At 53.6% G+C, this 22,127-nt stretch overlaps 1 protein-coding gene across 1 annotated transcript in view; it reads right to left on the bottom strand.

The window, feature by feature from the left end:
* LOC133345990 (protein sidekick-2-like) overlaps window positions 1-22,127 on the bottom strand; it is a 306,122-nt gene that overhangs the window by 38,671 nt on the left and 245,324 nt on the right. The window contains 5 exon segments of the mRNA XM_061557213.1: window positions 111-227; window positions 1,243-1,437; window positions 6,074-6,157; window positions 6,796-6,986; window positions 11,490-11,601. Coding sequence (XP_061413197.1) covers window positions 111-227; window positions 1,243-1,437; window positions 6,074-6,157; window positions 6,796-6,986; window positions 11,490-11,601 — 699 coding nt within the window.

Below are 22,127 nucleotides of genomic sequence, written 5' to 3'. Positions count from 1 at the left end.
TACACGGCACGGCTCGGCTTCCCGCAGTGGAAAAAAACAACCGACGCGTGGGAGCCGCTCTCCACACGGGACGCGCGGGCCGCTGTGGGTCCCCCCCACCCCCTCCCCACCTTTCTGCCAGGTGATGGACGGGCGCGGAGCTCCCAGCGCTTCGCACGGCAGGACGATCGCGTGGCCCTCGATGACCAGCGTGTCGGTCGGCCCTCGCGTGATGTTGGCGGCGATGCCTGCGGGCGACAGTCGCGACGGGCAAGGTGGAAGATGACGATGGGGAAAAGCGGTAATGGGTGGGGGGGGGGTAACTGAGAAGAGTTGGGTCGTGTGGGGAGTGGCAGTGGCGGTCGGGAAACGCCTAGGGCCCTCTGGCTGCCGACTGCAAGCGTAGCGGTCATTTTAAGTTGGAATGAAAATGGTGCTTTTCAAACTTCATTGTTCGTGCCCCGTCTCATGCCCACCAGGGTCCAGATGTTCGTGTTTACCGGACAACGCACGCAAATGTCATTTATCGTCAGAACACAGCGAGGTGGGTTTACAGCGCGCCATATACGGTACACATATATAACATGCGGGCATCTGTTGTTGCTAAAGCAGACGCACAAATTGATATCCGAGCAGCGCCCCATGATTGAAGGATATTTGTGAACATGAAACGACAAGACTCTGGGGTGTGCGGGGGGATAATGAGTGCAATTTGTCAAGCACGCCATGGGCATAAGCTATCGAGCGCACACCGGGCATTAAGGCCGTCAGTAGGGGGCGATGATTGCTGCACTTTGACTGGCGCCAGCGCACAATGGCCAAATCGCTCAGAACGTCAGGGGGATCTCTAACGGCCACTCCGAAGCATGTGGCATTTCATGCTCCCCAAGGGTGCGAGTGCATGCGTGTGTGTTGGTGTATGTCGGTGTGCACGTGTGCGGTAGTGCAGCGGTTAGCACGCCGCCCAGCAAACCCAGGTTCAATTCCCACTCACGGTCAAGACTCGGTGACGACTATCTGAATCTGGCCCTGGGCCTCCCCTAGGTCGACTCAGCCTCAAATTAGTACCTGGTGCGGTGTGTAAACATCGCCAATCCGGAGACAAAGGCGGCCGAGCATGGTGCTGGCCACCCACCCCCTCGTGTGCCGTGCCGGCCTTCATAGGTGCTCGCTAACAGCACTTGCCCCAACAGTGTGCTAAGGCTACACCGGTTGATCTTTGTCTTGTGCAGGACCACCCCGGCGTCCGTCGCGAGTACTCACTGGTGACCGAGAGGTGCGTGTACGTCTGCACCTCCCCGGCCTGGTTGGACACCACGCACTGGTAGATGCCCGTGTCGTCAGGCTCCAGGCGGCCTATCTGCAGGCTCCCGCTGGGCAGTACGACGTAGCGTCTAGCCGAGAGGTCGCCCACGCGCACCGCGTCCTTGTACCACTGCAGCGATGGTCGCGGCGAACCTGTAGGGAATGCACGGAGACCACCGCTTGAAAAGGCATTGTGGCCGAACACAGCGTGGTGGTGGTGGTGGTGGACGAGCCCAAAGAGTCGGTCCGGTAGCGACCGAGTCTTCAAGAGGGGTGCTCGATAATGACCATGGTTGTAGCAATATCAGAGTGATGAGGAGCGACGACTGACCCACCAGACGAGCGAGTGACTGGAGCGAATCAATGGGTTCTGGATCGTCCATCACGCCGACCAATAAGCGTAGAATTTCGACTGAGTGCAGCGGTGACGTCGGGACAGGGGTGCGGGACATCTGAATACAACGGCAGCAGGATTCCAACTCGGGCTAAATTTGTGCGCGGAGGGATGCGTACGGACACCCCGTCTCCCCGCACCCCGGGAGGTCGCCGCGTGGCTACCGAGCAGCGGCTGCGGGACCGGGCAGGAGGCAGACGGCATTGGCGGGCAAGGCCACCGTGGCATCTTGATCTTGATCCACAGGCCGCTCCCTGGTCACGCCACCTAATCCCGCCGCCCCCCCTCAAAGCCCCTGGCTGACCCCCCCTGCCCCTGCAATATCCACCGTGTAAAATATGATGAAAATATTTCATCAGTTTATGCCGGTTTATTAAAGCGTACATGATGAATTACCCCACTATCCACGGGCGAAGCCTCGGTGTGCTTACGAAATTTATGGTAACTAAATGACACGTCCGGAGGCCGCCGCTCTGCCGCCCGTGAAATTATATTAGCCTTGTTCGGCTATTAGGGACGCGCGTGGGCACGCACGTGGGCACGGGCGTGCACACGCGCCAGCCGCCGTGCGTGCACCGCACGGCGCACTACGCCGACGAAGCCCCCGACGTGGCGCCTTCTCATGGCAACAACGCCCCCCCCCACCGCCCCTCCCGATTCGTAATCTCCTATCCGTGAAGAATTATTATTATCATTGGCAATATTACTTTAATTTAAAAAAATCACCCCACTGCCACATTTTGCATGCAGGGAAATGATTTAGGGGAAAATCACGGGCGTCTGGCAGATTATTTTTGTTCCACGCGCCGAGAACGCGATGTTCGGGGGGGGGGGGGGGGTGGCAGGAGCACCGGTTTAAGCAAAGACGATAGCCGGGGGGGGGGGGGGGGGGAGGAAATTACGAAAAACCAATTGGGACTACCAAACCGCTCACGAAAATGCAAAGTGGTCCGCTAGGCCCGAGATGTTCCATTTGGGTACGTGAGGGCCGCAATTAATTCACCGTTATTTCAGCCATTTCAAAAGAGATTTATAGGTCTCACGACACTTCCCATGAACTGTGTCGGCATTGCAGCTTGTAAGCAAAAGAAGGCAATGTTTTTTTACGTATTAACGTCACGGGCAGAGGCGGGGCTGAGCCGATTGTGCCGCACAACGCCAACAGAGGTGCCCGCTCCCCGCGACGGCGGACCGCCACGCCTATAAATCCTTTATATGCGTGGCATTGGGGCGGCTAGTCCTCTCGTCCTCTGGCTTGAGATGGCTGCCACCTATGGGTCAGATGATTGTCTGGCAGCATTAAACAATTGGTAAATAAATATCTATTTATTTTTGCCTAAACAGTGTAAAATTTTGGAAATTTTCACGAAAATGCATTGTCACGCACAACGAGTCTGTGTGCAAAATGTCAGCTCGATTGGATCACAGGAAGTGGGTTAAAAAACGACCGAAAAATTTGCACGGTCCTAAGCAAGCAAGCGAACTTAATATAAAGGATTTAAAAAGACAGCAATACAATTTTTTTTTTCATACATGCAAATGCATTTTGCCCCGACAGCTGCCGGTCGGCTTGCATACCGCCAATAAATACTTCTAATACTTCCATCTACATGCACAGTTTAGAGAGCTTTGGATAACTGCGCGTGATTAATTCCCCGCTCGATCAAATAATGATTTTGAAAAATCTGCCGCGGGTATTGATCTCCTTGAAGCTGGACCTTAGCAGAGAGATTCCTCTGCTAACTGTGCCTCGTTAAATTGTTAACGCGACCGCTTAACCGCGCGCGAGCCAAGCGTTTAGCGAGAGAGCGTGCAGGGTGGGAGCACGGTTCGCTAACCGCACGCATGCTCGGCGTGCCAACGACGCCACCTCACAGCAGCCCTCCTCTAAAACGACAACGCCGGATCACACGAACCCTCACGCTTCGTCTAAACGATGCGAAATACAGGAAAGAGCGTGCGGGCTGAACATGAATGCACAATCGTGATAACAAATAGTGATACGAGTCACAAATGGTGATTTCTCGACAGCAATGGGGAACTGTGGTGACCAGAAGCTCAGTCCTCCCAGCATGCCTTGCGTGTCACAAGAAACAGCGCTTTGTTTCAGACCACAAACCCGACGTGGTCAGCACTGTGGCCATGTTATTCAAGGAGGGTTGTTACACAACAAGCTTTTGAGAGGTGGCAATTATTTGGGGAAGGCTTTCACCCAGCAGTGGATAGACCATGGCTGCTGCCGTAAGTATTATTATTGAACTATTTCAGGCTACAGCATGACAATGAGACAACCATGTGTTGGAGCAGTTTCACCCTTGCTAGCAATCATCATTGCTATCCACCCTTGCCTGCTACCTTGTGTTTCATGGGCTTATGTTGACAAGTCCTCCGCGATCACTATGGGGACACAATGGCATATTCTTACGTCTAGAAAACACCGCTTTCGCCCGCACACACGTGGTGTTGGGACAGGGGAAGGAGGGGGGGAGGAGAGAGGAGGAGGCTCTAGCAGAGAGGGGATTACGTCGCACAGCGGCCTCCACGCGCGCCATCAACAGCGGCCGCGCGCGCTGGCGCTTAACGAGCTCAACCCCGCTCACCAGCAGATAACGAGCGGCGACCTATCCCAGCGAGAGGTCAAACGCGCCGATCGGCACGAGCGGGCGGGACAGGCCGTGGCGGCGCCAAGTGAGAGCAAAACCAAGCCGGGAGTGCGGGGCTACAAAGAGGCTCAAAGGAGCTCGGTTTGGTGAGCAAAAAAAGGAGAAGGGGGGGGGTCAAAATAAGTCTCAGATCAGATTCGAACCTCAGCAAACACTGACTACCGCAAAACGCCAATGGATCTCTCCCGTCTGCCACCGTCTTCCCATCTGGCAGCGGCTCTCCTCGCCTGCGGATCTCTTCTCTTCCCACATGTCTATATGTCTCGTCTGTATCCCGTATGTCGTCTCAATAGGACTGTATCAATTGAAAGGGGGGAAGGGTGGGTGACGGCCCAAAATAATATCTGCTTCGGGTTCCCAAAGGGCTGGCAGGGTAGGTTTAACTTCACGTCACTCCCCCTCTTAATTTCACTATGAAACCAAGACACAGAGCTTGCTTGCACCCGTACCCAACTTGTTTACCAGCGCCTCTTGATCTCACGTGCTCTCACCGTCTTTTCCGATTCGCGCACAGCGGTGGGTTCGTGTCACTTGTTAGACTCAAATACAGAGCTCTACTTGCACCTGCACCTCTTGCTCTCACATTGTATCTGCACTTTCTGCCGCGCGTGTTTCATTTACGACCACTGAACGCCTCGTTTGTGAGTCGTGCAGTGTTCCTGAAGGACCCTGTTTGAACTCGTCGTCTGCTGTGTCGATGTTTTTCGTCTTTGTTGCTGCTGCTGCTGCTGCTGCCGCTGTGCTCATGCAGCGCCCCCTGATCTCCCGTGTAAGATATCCGGGCAACTGGATAAACGGGATAATCCGCGAAAAGCAATTTAAATAAACTCAAACGTGGAATATTTTCTGGAGCTCGGTCCCGGACGAGCTGGGGCTAAAACTAAGCCCTGCGAGCACCCGCACCGAGCGGGAGGATTCCACGCTCAAGAGCAACTAGGAGGAGGGGGGGGGGGAGTTGGTGGGGGGAGGGGGGAGACGGTGGGGAGGGGAGACCATGTGAAAGGACATTCCTTTTTGTTTTGCTCGTTCTGCGAGCGGGGCGAGCGAGGCTGGGAGGAAACGTGCAGAGCGGCCGCTGTCAGCCGTTGTGTTTGACCGACCCGGCCAATTCCGTTTCGACTCGCCATCGCGGGGCGGTTTGATGAACAACGATCGCAACGGAATGAAAAACCTGTCAGCGGCGAACGGAGCGATCTGAGAATAAAGAGGCGGCTGACAATACGCGCGGGGCGCGTTTACAGAACGGTTCTTTAAAAACCAGGGGGGGGCTCTGAAATCCCCTCCCCGCACTCTCCTCGCAAAACGCGAGCACGCGCGCGTACGCACGCGTCGCTCTTTAATTACGCGTGGTGCATGGTGTGCCGTTGTGTGCGATGGGTGCAGCAGAGTGTAAGGTGTGCTGTGTGTGTAGCATGTGTCGCATGGTGTGGCAGTGTACGGAGTTCGTGGAGTATAGTGCAGTGTACGTATGGTGTGTGTGGTTCATGGTGTGTGTCGCATGCTGTGTAGGTGTGTAGTGTGTATGTGTGGTGTATAAAGGATGTGGTGTATAGAGGGTGTGATTTTCTAGTGTATGTATGTATGGTGTGTGTGTGTGGTTCATAGTGTGTGGTGTTAGTGTGTATCACATGCTGTGTGGTGTATGGAGCGTGTGGTGCATGGAGCATGTGTGCCGCGTGTGCCGCGTGTGCCTTGTGTGTCGCGAATAACGCGTTTGCCGCGTGAGCCGTACCCATTGCTTGGCAGGGGATGTCCACGATGCTCTCCACCTCTCCCACCATGTGCCTCTCGGGCTCCAGCACCAAGTACGGTGGCTCTGAGGAAGGTGGAGGGAGACAGGGGGCTCTGGTATCTACACGGCACCTTCACCAAGCAACTTGATCAATTCACCCGCGCCGTGCATAGAAGGCTTCCCAATGTAGCCTTAACAGACTCGCGGGGCAAGTGCTGTTAGCGGGCAGCTCCTATGAAGGCCGGTCTGGCACAGCAAACGAGCGGGTGGTGTGGCTAGCACCACGCCAGGCCGCCTTTGTCACTCCAATGGCGATGTTTATACACCGCACCAGGTACATATTTAAGGCTAAATTGTCTAAGGGGAAGGCCGAGGGCCGATGTAGATATTCGTCGCCGATATTGGCCGCGAGCGGGAATTGGACTCAGGTCGCCGGGTTCGTAGCGCAGTACGCGATTCACGCTCACGGCCAACACCAGTGACGATTGTCTGAACCAGTCCTGGGCCTCCCCAAGGTCAACTCGGCCTCAAGCGAGTACTCGGTTGCGGTGTGTAAACATCGCCAGTGTCCGGGCGTGGTTCCGGCCACCGATCCACCCCCTCGCGTGCGGATGTCGGCCTTCACAGGCGCCGCTCGCTAACAGCAGCCCTGAGCCCCAACAACGTTCTGTTAAAGGCTATAATGGGGGACGTTCGTCTTTTCGTAATGATCGGTCACACACCGATGATGGAGAGGTGTGCACGTGCGGAGGCTGGCGCCACACTGCTGCCCTTGAGGACGGCCTCGCACTCGTAGACGCCGGCCGCCCCGAGGCCCGGGTTCTGGACGGTGAGACGCCGGCCCCAGTCGCTGATGCCGCTGTGCAGCGTCACTCCGTCCTTCCTCCACACCAGGGAGAGCCGTGCCACCGGCCTGGGAAGGCACGGCCGTCGTTTACACGCGCACGCTAATCGTCATCGTCCCTCGTCAACGGCACCAGCAGCAACATCATCTTCATCTTCGCCAACAGTATCATCGTCATCATTACTGTCAAGACCGTTGTCATCATTATCATCATCCCCTGGATTTGATCTTCCACGAAGCTCATGGACCACCCTAAACCACACCCGCTGCACAAACCATTGCAGATGTGGATACCTGATGCACAAATGAAAAATGTAAAAGTTTCCAACATGCGACTGTGGTCATCCAGAGCAGACCGTACAATATATTACAATGCAATGTCGATCCACAAATACGAAACGATACACTCCGCTACTCCTGATGAGGGTTGTTTGGCTTGACCACCTGAACGTCAAATTGTAGTTGTTGCTTGCATCTATATCAGCCGTACGGAAGAAGAAGATCATCATCAGCATCATCCTTATCTTCATCATCATCAACAGCAGCATCTTCACCCTCTTCTCTCGTCATCATCACGCAGGATGGTTTAACATGGGACCAAAATAGGCACAGATCTATCAACACAACCACAACAGCCACCAACTAATTACGGTGCAAATTATCAGCCAATTAAATACAATGCCACGAAACAAAGATCATTCCCCTTTTGTTTACGAATAAAATCCATGAGTCCTTGTTCACGGGAAAACAAAATGCGCATGAGTCACCGTTCTCCTCCGATAATTACCGATAAATGCGTTTAAGCGGTGGGTGGGCAGAGCGGTGGCGCAGTGATTAGCGCACCCTGCTATGAACCTGGCGACCTCGAGTTTGATTTTCCAGCCACAGCTGAATTCAGTGCCGAGCGACGTCGGAAATGGTCCCGGTGTAACAGGCCGTAGTATACCCCCAGGCCGTAGTATACCCGGGGTTAAAACGGCCTAGGTTAGATTATACCCAGGTATATTATGGCCTAGGCCAAATTATACTCTGGGGTATATTATAGCCTAGGCCAAATTATACCCCTCTAGGCCAAATCATGCCCCCATGATAGTAATAGTGTTGAGCGATATACACATGAATTACTAAATTTTTCCAACATTTTATTTAAAACTGTAAACACATAGACTTTGATTGCTTCAACCAGAAAAACCTTAATAATAATCCTAATCCTATCCCTAACCCTATCCCTAACCCTAACCTTAACCCTATCCCTATCCATAACCCTATCCCTAACCCTATCCCTAACCCTAAAAATGTTTCAATTGATCAAATTGAGATTCTTACTTCCATTTATACGCTTTTTAGATATCGATTGAAGTTCGTTTGAACTTTCACATGGGGCATCTTCTGGCCTGGAGGGAGGGTATGGTCTGGCCCAGTCTAGTTTAAACCCCCGGGGGGTATAGTTTAGCCTAGGACACTTCATCCCCCCGGGTATACTCTGGCCTGGACCAAACTATACCTGGGTTTAATCGGGGCAGGGGTTATTTTAGCCTGTTACACCGGGCCACCCACCGTCCCCTTTCCACCAACCGGCCGGGTTGACCAGCGTGGTGGGGGGGAGCGGGGTCAGGGGTTTGGCTAGTTTCCCAGCCAAGAACACGAACTCGAAATTATTTTGCTGCCGTTTCAAGAAAGATGTATGCAATGCCAACTAGAAATTGATTTTTCAAATATTAATAATCACTTGAAAACACACGCAATGTAACAAACGCACATTAGCAATTTACCAATTACAGCCGCAAATGTTGAATAATAGATGGGTTCACACACTAATTTTAAACACATGGCAATTACATCATTAATTGCTCGTGGTAACCTTGTCAGCAGAATCACACAAAAACAAAAGATCCCCGATATAGCCACACGGGCTGATGGGGCAAGAGCTGTGAGTCGAGCACCTATCGAGGCCGGCACAACGCACGAGCGGGTGGTGTGGCCAGCACCACGCGCAGTCAAATTTGTGTCCAGTGCCGATCTCTGCACACCACAAATGGGTACGGCTGATGTCAACTTCGGGAAGGTCCAGAATCGGTTCAGATATTTGCCAATGATGTTGGCCTGAGCGGAAATAGAACCCAGGCCGCGGGGTTTGTAGTGCAGTCCACTAACCACAACACTTCCGCTAACCACACGCGTGCACGCACGCACACACAGGTGTGCACAGGCACACTATGGAATCTATTTAGCGTGTCGCTGTGAGAATTCTCAGTTTGTAGCAGCAAGCAATAGCAGCGTGGCAGTTAACACGGCGAGCATCAATCCCACGAAACTGTGCTAAATTTTCAGACTCGCGCTCACACATCAACGGCAAGGGCCGGTGCAGGGAAGAGCCGAAACGGAGGGAGCCGAGACCTGATGGCAGAGGAGACAAAACCACAGCCAAGTCCATTCACCGTGGCACGGGAGGCACGGGGGACGGCCTCTTGGTGGGGAGGTGGCAATAGGGTTGCCACCTGTCCTGGTTTTCCCAGGGTCATCTTCTCTTTTCCTGGGAAAGCTGGGAAGGGGCCATTTGTAAGAGGGTCAATTTGCCTCAGGTGTCACACCAAGGAGGGCCCCACAATGGGCCTGTGGATGGTGGAATGAGGGAGCTTTCGGCACGAGGGAGTTCTCCCCCTCTTCTGCTATTGTGAGATATTGAATTCATAAGCCCTGCTTTGTGTAAACAACGGAGGCCAGGAGCAACCGGCGGTAACACCATCCCACGTGGTCCAGGGAGTACACCGCACTGGCCAGGAGGTGACCGCACCGTGCCAGCCACAACGGGACACACGCCCGGCGCTCCGATGGCTTCACCCACGACGCATCACAGCCTCTCCACGCTAGTCGCCGATGAATCCGACTTTTGTTATTTCTGTCTTTTTTGTTTGCTTTTCGCACGCACGCACGCACGCACGCACACAATCGGCAGGCTAACCCCGCGTGACAAATTCGCACGTCGAACATAAGTCGCCTTTCCGGTGCATCAATCCGGCGTGGCAGGGCCAAGCTCTCCGCAGGGCTATTCCGGCGTTGTCGGGCATTCATCACGAGTCGGCGGTCGTGAACAAAGAGGCGGCGATGGGGGCGGCCGCCCCCGTTTTTGCGCGGGGCGCTTTCGCGGCACAGCACGTTCCGAGCGCCGCCTCCACGGGCGCCGGCGTAATGTGACGGGAGGGCTCCGGCTAATTAACGCACATCACAGCCGCGGGATTTTACTTATTTAATTTAGATTCGTTTTTTTTTTCTTGTCACCGTGAAAAAACCCCTGTCTGCGCCGGCGCGCGCGCGCGCCCTCCCGCCAGCGCCTCCACCGCAGCCGGCGCGGTGGCGACGCTCTCCACCGCAAGCGGCCTGGCGAGCCCGCGGCGCGGAGCGCGATAAATTATTAAACTCATTACGGAGACCGGCCTGAAGTGCACGGAGGAGTCAAGAGAATCAGTCACGCGGACGGGCGGGTGGTGGCGGCGCGACGATGGGAGGGAGGGAGGGCGGGCAAGGGGGTCCCACAACCGCGAGATTCCACAAAGCTGCGTCGCTGGCAACAACGCCGGTTCATTAATCTGCATCACCTCGCACTAATTTGGGAACGATTGTTTATTTATTTGTAAATCAATCGCACTTAAGAGCACGATTTGGAGTCGCCCTGCCACCACCCCTCCGGCCCCCTCACCACAACCCCGTGCCACCCCCCGCCGACCCTCCCCCCCCCCGGCCCCTCCCTGCCACCCCCCTTTTCAACGAAGGGTCGACTTTAAAAACGTCCACGTGCTGGGACCGCTCGCCCTGCCTCTCCCGCTAAGGTTCCACACTGCGCACAGCGCTGAGGCGATGAGAGAGTGAGCGAAGCCGCTATGGAGACAAACGTCCGCTCGGTGCTTACGGGCGACGCTCGGCGCTCCGCTTTGTCCTCTGTGCCAGAGGCAACGCACACAGTGAGCGCGGTCAGGGTCGTTTGGCTCTACTCTGCACCAGCGCAACGCTCAAAGACAGCTCACTGTGAACATCATCATGTTTACAGTGAGTATAATTCATTGGTTGCGTGTGCGTAGCTGGCAGCACGTGGGTCGTAGCTTTGTGGCCGTTAAAAGACTCGTGGCTGGCTTATGTTGAGGAGTTAACTGCGGTGGGAGAATGTTTACATTTTCTTATTCACATCGGAGGACGTACAGCAAAGCACAAAAACATTACAATGCGACACACAATTACAACGTTTTGGCAAACCGACATCGCGATAATCACAATATCGTGACAATTAATATATGGCACCATGAATGACAAAATCGCAGCGAGCCTTGGGGTCAGGGTCAAGAATCCCAGTGGTGACATCGGCCAGCGGCGGACACTTGCAGGCCAGCAGTAAGTCACCACGTGCCTGTCGCACAGGGACAGCTGCCACCGGGGGTGCCCTTCAAAAGTTTGAAAAGATGTGATGCTATGGAAGGGCACTTTGAGTTGCCGAGGCTTTTAAGCAACACCGTACGAATGCAACGACAACAATGATCACGATAACTATCTGTGACCTCGCGGCGCGCGGTGAGCCCTCACCTGGCGTTGGCGACGCACTGCAGGGTGACCTCGGATGTGCCCACGGTGACGCTCGTGTTCCGCGGCGCCACCACAATCTCCGGGGCGATGGGGTCGGCCGGACCCTCCCCATCTGCGCGGGATCAGCGACACAGACGACAAAGTTTAAACAGCAGAATTACATTTTGTTTGTTTGTTAGATATGTATATCCCAATCGCGCCGGAAAAGAACATGCAAAAACGTGTGCTCTCACGCAGAGCAGGAAGGCACGACTCCCATCATGCCTTGCATGCATATCATGTGACCACCGCATTGCATGTGCAAAGATCTCAGCCTTGTCCAGACCACCATCTCGAGTCATGGCCGACTGCGCAACCCACGTTGCGTCGTCGCGAGACGAAGAATCCGCTGTGACCCTTCGAGGATGACCCTTGGAAGAAGATATCACAAAGCTACCTCTAAAAACCCTTTGAAGTGACCTCTGGTCCACACAGTAGAGGGGCAGCATCTACCCACCTGCTCTGCATAATGTTTGTAACACTATAGTGAAACCGATTATTTAATTCTCAGAGCTGGAGTTTTGCGAAAATAAATGCACAGCCAAAATGAATGCACAGCAATGGATTCTGGAATCTTTCCGTGTGGATCTTTGAGTGGCGAGATGTTAACTCCCTCGCCTTGTATACAGGTGGTTGTGGGTTCAATCCCAAAACATGTCGCCTGTATATATTGGAGTTTGCATGTTCTCCCCGTGGTCGCGTGGATTTTTCTCCGGGTCCTCCGGTTTAGAGCATTTGGCTGCCACTGTAAGTTTACACACGATTGATAAGCCACTTCGTTGAGCTATCATTTGTGATCGCTTCTGAAAAAGAGCAACACATTCTGAAGTAATGTAAAGGCATCGCATACTGGTGAAAAGTGATTAACCCATCTGTTCCAGATGAACATAATCCACTGTTTAGTAATAGGTTTTTACCCTTTCAACTGGTACAAAAACTGACACCTTTATACAAGGCATCATGTTTGCAATAACCACAACACAAGCAGTCAAAATGCAAACAAAAAGAAACAACTCTGATGATGATAATGATATGCGCTGTCCTTGAAGTTGATTGGTCCACACCCGAGACAGCTTTTCTTAGAGCCTAGTCTCCATTGGTGTTGGACCAGATGACGCCAAAAGGCGTACAACTCAAAAACATCTTCTTGGTTCTTTCGGTAAAGTCACGTAGAAGGGAAATAATAAAATAATAAAAATAAAACATAATAAAATAATTCTCACAACGTTTCGGCCGCAACACAAACAGCCGTCCTCAGGTGAAGAAACTTTCTTCACCTGAGGACGGCTGCTTTATTACGTTTTATTTTTATTATTTTATTATTTCCCTTCTACGTGACTTTACCGAAAGAACCAAGAAGATGAATCCCTGCAGTCACGAAAGCTTTAAATCGAAACTCAAAAACAGCGCACTATCAGAGTATTGGCGTCAGTTTTTGTACCAGTTGAAAGGGTAAAAACCTATTAGATATTTTGCCACTGGTAAAGGAGGTCTCATAGTATAATCCACTGTTATATAATTACAATAAACTCCCCTTCTGCTTTCTGAACCTGATTGGCTGACAGTTATGACGTCATCTTGCTCTGTTCAAGACCGAAAGCGGGTAGCTCGCTTCACAAATCTAGCAAAATCGCTCGATGATGCTGGACGTAATTACCGTGACGCGGAAACATCACTGTACTCCAATGGTAAACGTTGTGGACTTACTCTCCAACACACCGGTGGGCCGAAGTAGTACCCAACGTTTTGTTACGTGACAAACCTTACTAATTGGCCGTGCCGGGTGGTGTCGGGTTAACGACACATTTATATTCTTGGTTTTTTCGGTAAAGTCACGTAGAAGGGAAGTAATAAAATAATAAAAATAAAACATAATAAAATAATTCTCACGATGTTTCGGCTACAACGCAAGCAGCCGTCTTCACCTGAAGACCTGAAGACGGCTGCTTGCGTTGTAGCCGAAACGTCGTGAGAATTATTTTATTATGTTTTATTTTTATTATTTTATTACTTCCCTTCTACATGACTTTACCGAAAAAACCAAGAAGATGAATCCCTGCAGTCACGAAAGCTTTAAATCGAAATTTGACACATTTATACTTAAGCGATCTAACCCAAGAAAAACAAACCTCTGTTATGAATATTGGTCGCGAAAGCCTACGTCCCAATGTGGGGCCTGACCTGGTAAAATACGAAAAAATGTGTTTAGTTGTGTAAGTTTAGAGCCTCATCCACTTGTACGCAGCAGTTTTCTCGGGATACCCTGGTAACTGCCAATGGCTTTTGTTGTTGTTGTGCAGTCACTGGTGTCAGGTCATCGACTCGCGATACTTTGAGAACCGCCACGCTTTTCAGTGCAGGTGCCATCGAACCCAGCATCTCCGGGGGGCGTTGATTTTATTCGATCGCTCTCCGCTCAGAGCGGAGATGCCAGCGGTGGCACTGTAATTGAACCGCCAAATCCCAGGAGATGAATACGGTGTTTTAATATCGCGGGGGGGGGGGGGGGGTGGCAAGAAAAATACACGAATGTAATAAAAATTAAGAAATTGAAACGGTTCTGAACACTGCCTAGAACATGAAACCCTGCTTACATTAAAGGGGAAAACAGCCGAGATCTCAAATATTTCAGACACGTTGTGTAGGCACCCTGTCCTGCGCTGTTTGACGAGTTTAAAGATTCATAACGAGAAAATATAATGAACAATTACGGTGATGTGCGCTCAAGGGATTTCACCGGGTTTCTATGCAAGTCCATGGGTCTATGTGTGAGTGTATGGGTCTCTGTGCAAGTCTGTGGGTCTCACTGTGAGTCTATGAATCTCTGTGTCTTTGGGTTTCTGTGCGAGTTTGTGGGTTTCTATGCGTGTCTACGCGTCCGCGCGTGTGTGTCTATGGGTCTCTGTGCGAGTCTACGACAACAACATTTACTTTTACACCACAATTTTCCACGATGGCGTACAATTCGTTCGGAGCTGCAGGATAAGAGCTCATCGTATTTTTGGGGGGTTGCGTTTTCCCATTGAAGAAATTGCCCGTCAAGCGAAACTCCATGCCGGCTGACAGATAAATCCATCGTGTATTTTATTTTTTGTGGACTTCCAAATCCAGTGGGGGGCAGGGAGTGGGTGGTGGGGGGGGGCATTGTGGGGGGCAGGGGGGATGGTGCGATGATTGATTGAGATGGTTTCTGCACAACTCCCACGTGACATCGACGGGACAGGAAATCGGGAACGGGCTTATAAAGGTAGAGTTTAATTAATCCCTCCAGGCCCAAATGGGGCGCTTGTAGCTTTATTATTTGTCAGCAGGGCCGGTGACAAACAGCGTCGGATGAGAATAAAGCGGAGTGGAGCTCCGACGGCTCCGGGGTGAACGCCACGCGAAGTTATTCCCTGCGTCACCGCGGGAACAGCGAACGTCGGACGCCATGAAGCGAGCGCCGTGCGACGGAATCTTTATTTTTCTGCGCGCTAAACGTTCCGGATCTATACATCTTTTTTTTTAAAGACGTCTAAGTTGCTCCTATTAATTAGTCGTCGGGTGTATAATTTTACGCTCAGCGTTGAACAAATTGACGCGCTGGTGCCGCTTATCGGGGGAAGTGACTGCGAAATTCTCTCTCTCGCTCGCTCGCTCCCCACGGGGAAGTCTCACTCCGGCTCCTTACTCTTTCTGACAGAGGAGGGGTTTGGGACGAGCGTAGGGAAGGAACGGCAACGCACCATTCACACACAGAGCACTGACACGCGTACGCCACACAATAACAAAGCTCCCTCGTATAGCCTTTAACACTCTTGAGGAAAGGGCAGTTAGCGAGTGCCAGCCATGAAGGCCGGCGACACGCATGAGAGAGTGGGTGGTCAACACTAAGTCCGACCGCCTTTGTCCACATGGCACCAGGTACTCGTTTTAAAGGCTGAGTCGATCTATGGAAGCCCCAGGAACCGTTTCAAGACTGGTACAGATATTTGTCACTGTTATTGGCCATGAGCGAAAATAGAACTCGGGTGCCCTGGCTCGTAGCGCAGGGCTCTAACAACAGCACAACCGCTCCACACGACACGCAAACTCCACACGGCACGAAAACTCGAGACGGCACAAAAATTCCACACGGCACGAAAACTCCACACGACGCGCAGACTTCACTTCCTCCGCTCTGCTCTGAGCCCGAATCTTTAGAATCTCAGAATCTTTTTATTTTACCCCCTGAGAAATCCGCTGAGCTAAAAAGCTCTTTTATTTACAGGTGTCCACCGCTGAGCACGGCAACGAGAGACAATCCGAGGCTCGGCAAGGAGCGGGGCCAAATCTCCCGACCGCCTTCATGACGAGGCCCATTGTCGTCTGGGGCTGTGTCCGGCACCGTGGTCTGACGGCGCCACCAGATAAACACCGCTCATCCCGCGTGCACGCCTCTCCCCCTTGTCTGAACCTCTTCTTCTCTTTCCCCGTTTGCTGCACGCGATCCAATCGGCGTAAATGTAAATAAAAACAAACAAACAAAATGCTTGGCGAATCGGCTCCGTATGAACACAGTGTGAAGAATTGGCAAGGTGTCTTATTAATAAACCGTAAAAAAAGAAACCTATCTGCAGCCTCGCGCCGATGAATAAGCGTTTTGGCGCGATCAGGAGGAGTTCTGGCGGGACCGGAGCTCGGGGGGCTTGCTTATCACTTTGCTTCTCACCAAGCGCTCTCCATCTCCCTTTAAACCCGTGCCATTAAGTCCTCAACACCTTAAACACAGGCCCACATTTCACGCCGCAAGACAAGCAATTTGCCCCGAGATGCCAAAGTGGAGAAATTGTAACCACAGTGCAGGAGAGGGTGCAGCCGGGCGGAAAAAAAAAAACATACATTTCAGCCGCGATGGAAAAAGAAAATGCGCCATTCCTCACCAGGAGGGAACGCACTTCGTCTTAATTTTGCACGCGCGCGTGTGTATGTGCATGCATATGCGCGTGGGTACGTGCGTGTGTACATGCGTGCCGCGTGCCGGTTACCACGGGCATGAGTGCACGTTCATGCGCGTGTATATTTGCTGCCGTGCGCGGGTGTGTGGGGAGTGGTCGTGTAGCGGTTAGCGCACGCTGCGCGATGAACCCGGTGACCCGAGTTCGATTCTCGCTCATGGCCACCAACACCGGTGGAGGTTATCTGAACCGGTCCTGAGCCTCCCCGAGGTCGGCTGAGCCTCAAAATAATACCTGGTGCGACGTGTAAACATCGCCACTCGGGAGACAAAAACGCTGCCGGCGACCCACACCCGCCCCTCGCGCGCTCGCTAACAGCAATCGCCGCAACACTCCGTTACCGGCTAGACGGGGGTCTACTTGTTCTCAGTCTCCTTGACGCGAGTCCCAAAGTGGGCACGCGCGGAGACCCGCACCGACACCTCGCACCCGCGCGCTCACACGAGAACAAGCGGGACGCACGCACAGCAACGCGATGTCAACACAGAGCGAAGCAGCGGCGGCGGTGGAGCGCGCTGGGCCGTAAGCATTATGGGGGGGGGGGGTGGGAGAGGCTGCGTAAAAGCCAGCGGTGCCCCTCAAAGCCCCCCCGCCCCACGCTATCTGTTCCCCCCGGCGAGAAGCCGCGGGACCCTCCCCGACAGCATCGCGGGATGCAGACAGACAGCGGACAGACGACAACCACGACGGAGGGGAGAGATGAAATGTGCGCCGACCGGACCTAAGCCGGCGCTGGCTGATGGTTGGGAACGTCGAGTGGCGTGGGACGCACGGCGTGGTTTTTGACGAGGGGGGGGGGGGCACCCCTCCCGCGACCGCCGCCGGTCGCCCTGTGCCGCGCGCCCTGCGAGACTCGTAGTTAGGGAAAGGTCACGCGCTCGCACGCGCGGCATTATTTCTGCATGGACGCACGGGAAGGCTATTTACAAGCGGCGGCGGTGCCGCGTGAGGCCCCCTCGCCATCCGTGGCTGTGCTTTGGGCGAGCAGTGAACTTAGCGTGGTAATCGCGGCGCTTCCCGGGCCTTCACGGATTATGTAGAAAAATTCCGGTGTGGTCGCTGGCGGACCTGGGAGTCGGTGGCATATGCCATGGACGTAGCTAGAGGTGTACTGGATGTGGTGTGCCGGGTGCGGACAGAGCCTGCTGAAATGAAGCAGCGTAATTTCCACCGGCGGTGTACGCTTCATGATGATGGAGCAACGTGGCAATGTGCACGTGCGTGTGTGTGTATGGCTCACATCGATTCCCACTCACGGGCAACTCGGCCTCAAATGAGTCCCGGTGTGGTGTATAAATATCGCCATTAGGGAGGCAAAGGCGTGGTGCTGGCCACCCACCCCCTCGTGTGCCGTTCTGGCCTTCATAGGTGCTCGCTAACAGCACTTGCCCCTACAGTCTGTTCAGGCTATACGGGAGAGCTTTGTCTCTGGCTTTGGCTAATATCAGTGGTGAATATCCGAATCGGTTCAGGGCTTCCCCTAAGTCCACTCAGCCTTAAGTGAGTACCTGGTGCGGCGTATAAACAACCGTTGTGGTGCTGGCCACACCACCGTCAAGCGCACCGTCCTGGTCCGACTAGGTGCTCGCTAACAGCACTTGCCCCAATGGTTTGTGAGAAGCTATACGTGGGATCTTTGTCTGTGTCTAAAATGACTATGAGCTCCTCCGGGATATATTTTGGTAAATTGAAAACATCGAGCCAAATGGGCAAAAAATCATCGTGGCAGCGCGTGGGTCGTAAATAGACCTTTTTGCGAAATTTATATACTGCTTCCTGCAGTTTTGAAGCACTGGCAATTGCAAACATCTTAACTACCGCACTGGAACTGTAAGACGAGCAATGTTTTAACGTTTTCCAACAAAGCCCTGTCCGCCTGTCTCCCTATGCCGCTGTCGTTTTGGGTTGCGATATCTCTCACGAACACGGTCCGATAGGAACGACATTTTCCAATATAGTTGTGTTCCTATTCGGGACTAACCGTAGGAGAACCGGACCAAATCAATCAAAGGGTCAATGCCAAAAGGGTTTTGGCCTGACAGCTGCTACCCGTCAACGTAGTTCCGAGGACCGGCGTACGTTGGGAAGCATCACAACATCTATGCACGACTACGCTTGCCAGAGAGAGGGTGGCAGCCGAAATCCATCAAGAAACTCAAGAGGGGGACACGGGAAGCGAGCAGTGCAAGGGGACGGGGGGGGGGGTCGCCGGGCCTTACCGCTGTGCGAGCGCTCTGCCGGCAGGCGATTGTGGCATGAAAAACAGAAAAAGAGAGAGAACGAAGAAGAGACAAAATGAAACGCGGTGGTGCGGCAACGAAGGGACGATGGGGAAGGGGGGGGGCGGGGGGTGGGGGAGAAGGGGCCGTTAGAAGCAATGCCCGTGAAAATATTTCAGAGTTTAACGCGGCCCGTGGCATCCACTCATCTACTCCTCATCAACTCATCTGCTCATCAACTCCGCATCCCGCCGAACACAAAAGTCACATTGTCTCACGACACGTCTCGACCGACAACAACGTCCACGGCCCGGACGAAGACACCTCTTCAAACTCTCACCGAGAGCAGCCGACGCGAAAGGCAGCCTTCTCGTCCAGCTTTTCGTTTTTCGTCCCTTTACCTGCGGCTGCCTCCCATCCACCTGCCGATCGGCATTCCAAATTTACGCGGCCGTGGGAGCGGGGGCGCTGGTACTAAGGCCTGTCAGGCGATGTCGCCGCACGTTAGCGTCTCCAGTCGTCGCCCCGATTTTGTTCTGGGGCTCCAATTTATTTGCTGAGATTTAAGCCCTCACCGACGCCGCGGTGTTCCTGATGTGGTTGTCTCTTGTCAGCCTCGCCAGGCCAATGGGTCAATCAGACTGCTCCGGTAATGCGCCGCACGGCGATGCGTTCGGGTGCCGGCGCTCGGCTATTCTGCGCTACAATCTGACCGTTACTGAAGGTAAAACATTGAGCAAAAGCTGTTCATTTCAAGAACGCTATACAGGGCGGTGGACCGATGTGTGTTTCACACATTGTGCCATTAAATGGGAGATCCGAGTTTGATTCCCGGTGAATGCATTGGTTATCGCCAAAATGGTGACCTTTTTCGTTTTTATGGGATAGAGTGTTTCCCCCTCACATGCGTGCTTTATCTCTGGGTGCTCCAGTTTCCTCCCACATGTAATATATAGAGGATCACAGAACTTGGGCAATTGTTGGTGCTGGCTATTATTATTGTTGTCCAGTGGTGGTCCACATCTGGACCGGTTGTGAGCTCCTACCCCCCTCCACGACCCCTTCATCCAGTTGTGGGATTGACAAAGAGCTGTAAATAGTGATTATATTTTGTGGAGAGGTTCACCGTTTGAATGATACCGCCTGGCATTGCTCACAACCAAACGGCCTTGAGCTTCGAGCAGCAACGGCAACATAGCCGAGCCACTCGCTCCTCTGCCGCCACCGCCAGCGTCCAGACTCCCAGGAGGCCACACGAGCGGGGTGGGGGCGGGACAGGTCGGAGGTCACGCTCTCTCTTTCTCTCTCTCAGCCGGGCTCAATAAAACCAGCACCGAGCAACCGCTTTGGTGGGTCACGGCGCCGCCCGCCCGCCCGCGCGCCGAGCGGCGCGACAGTTGCGCGCCCACAGACGCGAATTCACCTCCCGTTACCACGCCGGGCCTGCGTGCCCCTCGCTCGTGGGCGCATCGCATGCTCCTGCCACGGCGGTGATTTATGGGGGTGCCCAAGGAACGGCGTTCGAGCGGGAGGCGCGCCCCAACGCGCATCGCGGTGGGGGGGGGGGGCAATGCTCCTTACCCCCGCTCCACGCCGCCGCCGACGTGTTGTTCGGGTCATGCGGCGTGTTTGTCGGCACTTTGTCCGACGTTTCACTTCACGTGCCGGGGAGCTGCTTCAGGAAGTGAACCGAAGATGCTCCCGGGCACGTGGGGCGTGAAACACCGGAAATGTCCGAGAAGTCGTGTCAGCTTTGACCGGTTGATTAATCCGCGGTGCCGGTGGAGATGACCAGCGCCTGCTTGTCGTTGCATGGATGTACTCGCACTGAGAGCCAAGTCTTCAGTACCCGCACTGATGAAGATCCCCGGCACGAGGCCCAAAACGTCGGACATTGTGGCGAACAACAAGTGGGGGAGCCGGCCTACGTGATCGTGCCGGTTGGGGGGGGGTGCACGGGAGACACGCGGAACGAGACACTTAGCAGCGTCGGTGTCAGATTTGCCGCTGTGTGTTTGATTCCATTTAAACTGATAAAAAAAATGCTGATGCGTACGAACTTAAATTAACGCCAAACAAGATTTGTGCCTGAAAGTGAAGGTTCGATTAAAAGTTTAGATGCGTGCCGTGAAAAAAAAAAATTGCAGCTCTTTTCATTTAATTTCACTCTTCAGCAAACTCGTAAATTGCGAGTTCAGAGCCCTGACTTTGAACGAGACAAAGAATGAAAGCACGCACAAGAATCCGCTATAAACCAGAAACAAAACAAAAATTCACATCTGCCGTTTGAACGTCAAAAGCACCGACAGGACGAACCACGGTGACCCCGTTACCGAGGAGCGCTCAATCAAAGCCGAGGTCCACAGAGCCCTCCGACGTTCACCCGGCTGGGTCATGGCCCGCTCAGCATTTAACTAACAACTATTTTTTATTTGACCAGGCAAGGCCCACTGAGCAACGTACAGCTATTTTTCAGAAGCGACCTGGCCACAAATGATAGCTCAACGAAAGTGGCTTATAAACGAGTGGAAATGTATAGCAGCAGCCAAATACTCTCAACGCGTGACGTTGATTCTAAACGTGGAGGGAAAAACCGTACGACTCGGGGAAAAATCCACGCGACCACGGGAAGAGAGACACGCAAACTCCAAATATACAGCAGTAGGCGTCAGGTTTGGGATTGAACCCGCAACCTCCTGCATACCAGGCGAGGTAGTTAACATCTCCTAGCCACCGTGGTGCGTTACCGGCGGCGCTGCCCGCCCACTGGATCCCGGGCAACGGAGCAAAGTGGCGCCTGCGGGCCGCCGTGCCGCGGGAGGGCCTGCCCTTTACGCGGGCCGTTCAACCCGAGCCGCGTCCACTCTGGCGAGTCCGCGGACGCCCACGGTGCCCTTTCACAAAGAGCAGGTACGCTCCCGCCAGGGCCCTGGCCCGAATTCCAGCATCGGCGCAGCAGCGTAGCCCGCCGCCCAACCCCTCCGCTCCCAGCCTCCCGCTTGGCCGTTTCTCAAACCACGATGCATTCGCATTTCGCCGGACGTGCGATTCCGCCAACGAGAAGCGTCGCACAATGGACCTGCCCGAAATAAGGATCCTCCAATCTACTAGTGCTGCGCGTTCAGGGAGGGCATGTGCAAAGGATGTTTTACAAATGCAGAGAGAGATTGGGGGGGGGTGAGCGGAAAGCGAATGTAATCTACATGCACTTTTTTTTCGTAAATAAGTAGTTCAACATTTCGCCAAATTAAAGCTCCCCGTGGCTCACATTCAGGGCATGTGTTTGATGCCAGGAGGGCTCTAGCTGTGGGTTTAAATTGGGCCAGGGAGGCACAGAGCTCACGACAGCGAGACACTGACTCACCACTTGGCTCTCAACGGGAATCAATGCACAGCGCATTTCT

The sequence above is a fragment of the Lethenteron reissneri genome, chromosome 3, assembly GCF_015708825.2.
Source record: "Lethenteron reissneri isolate LAM-NWPU_2019-01 chromosome 3, ASM1570882v1, whole genome shotgun sequence".
Taxonomy (NCBI): domain Eukaryota; kingdom Metazoa; phylum Chordata; class Hyperoartia; order Petromyzontiformes; family Petromyzontidae; genus Lethenteron; species Lethenteron reissneri.
Note: the sequence above shows the minus strand (reverse complement) of the source record. Positions and strands in the feature narration are given on the sequence as shown.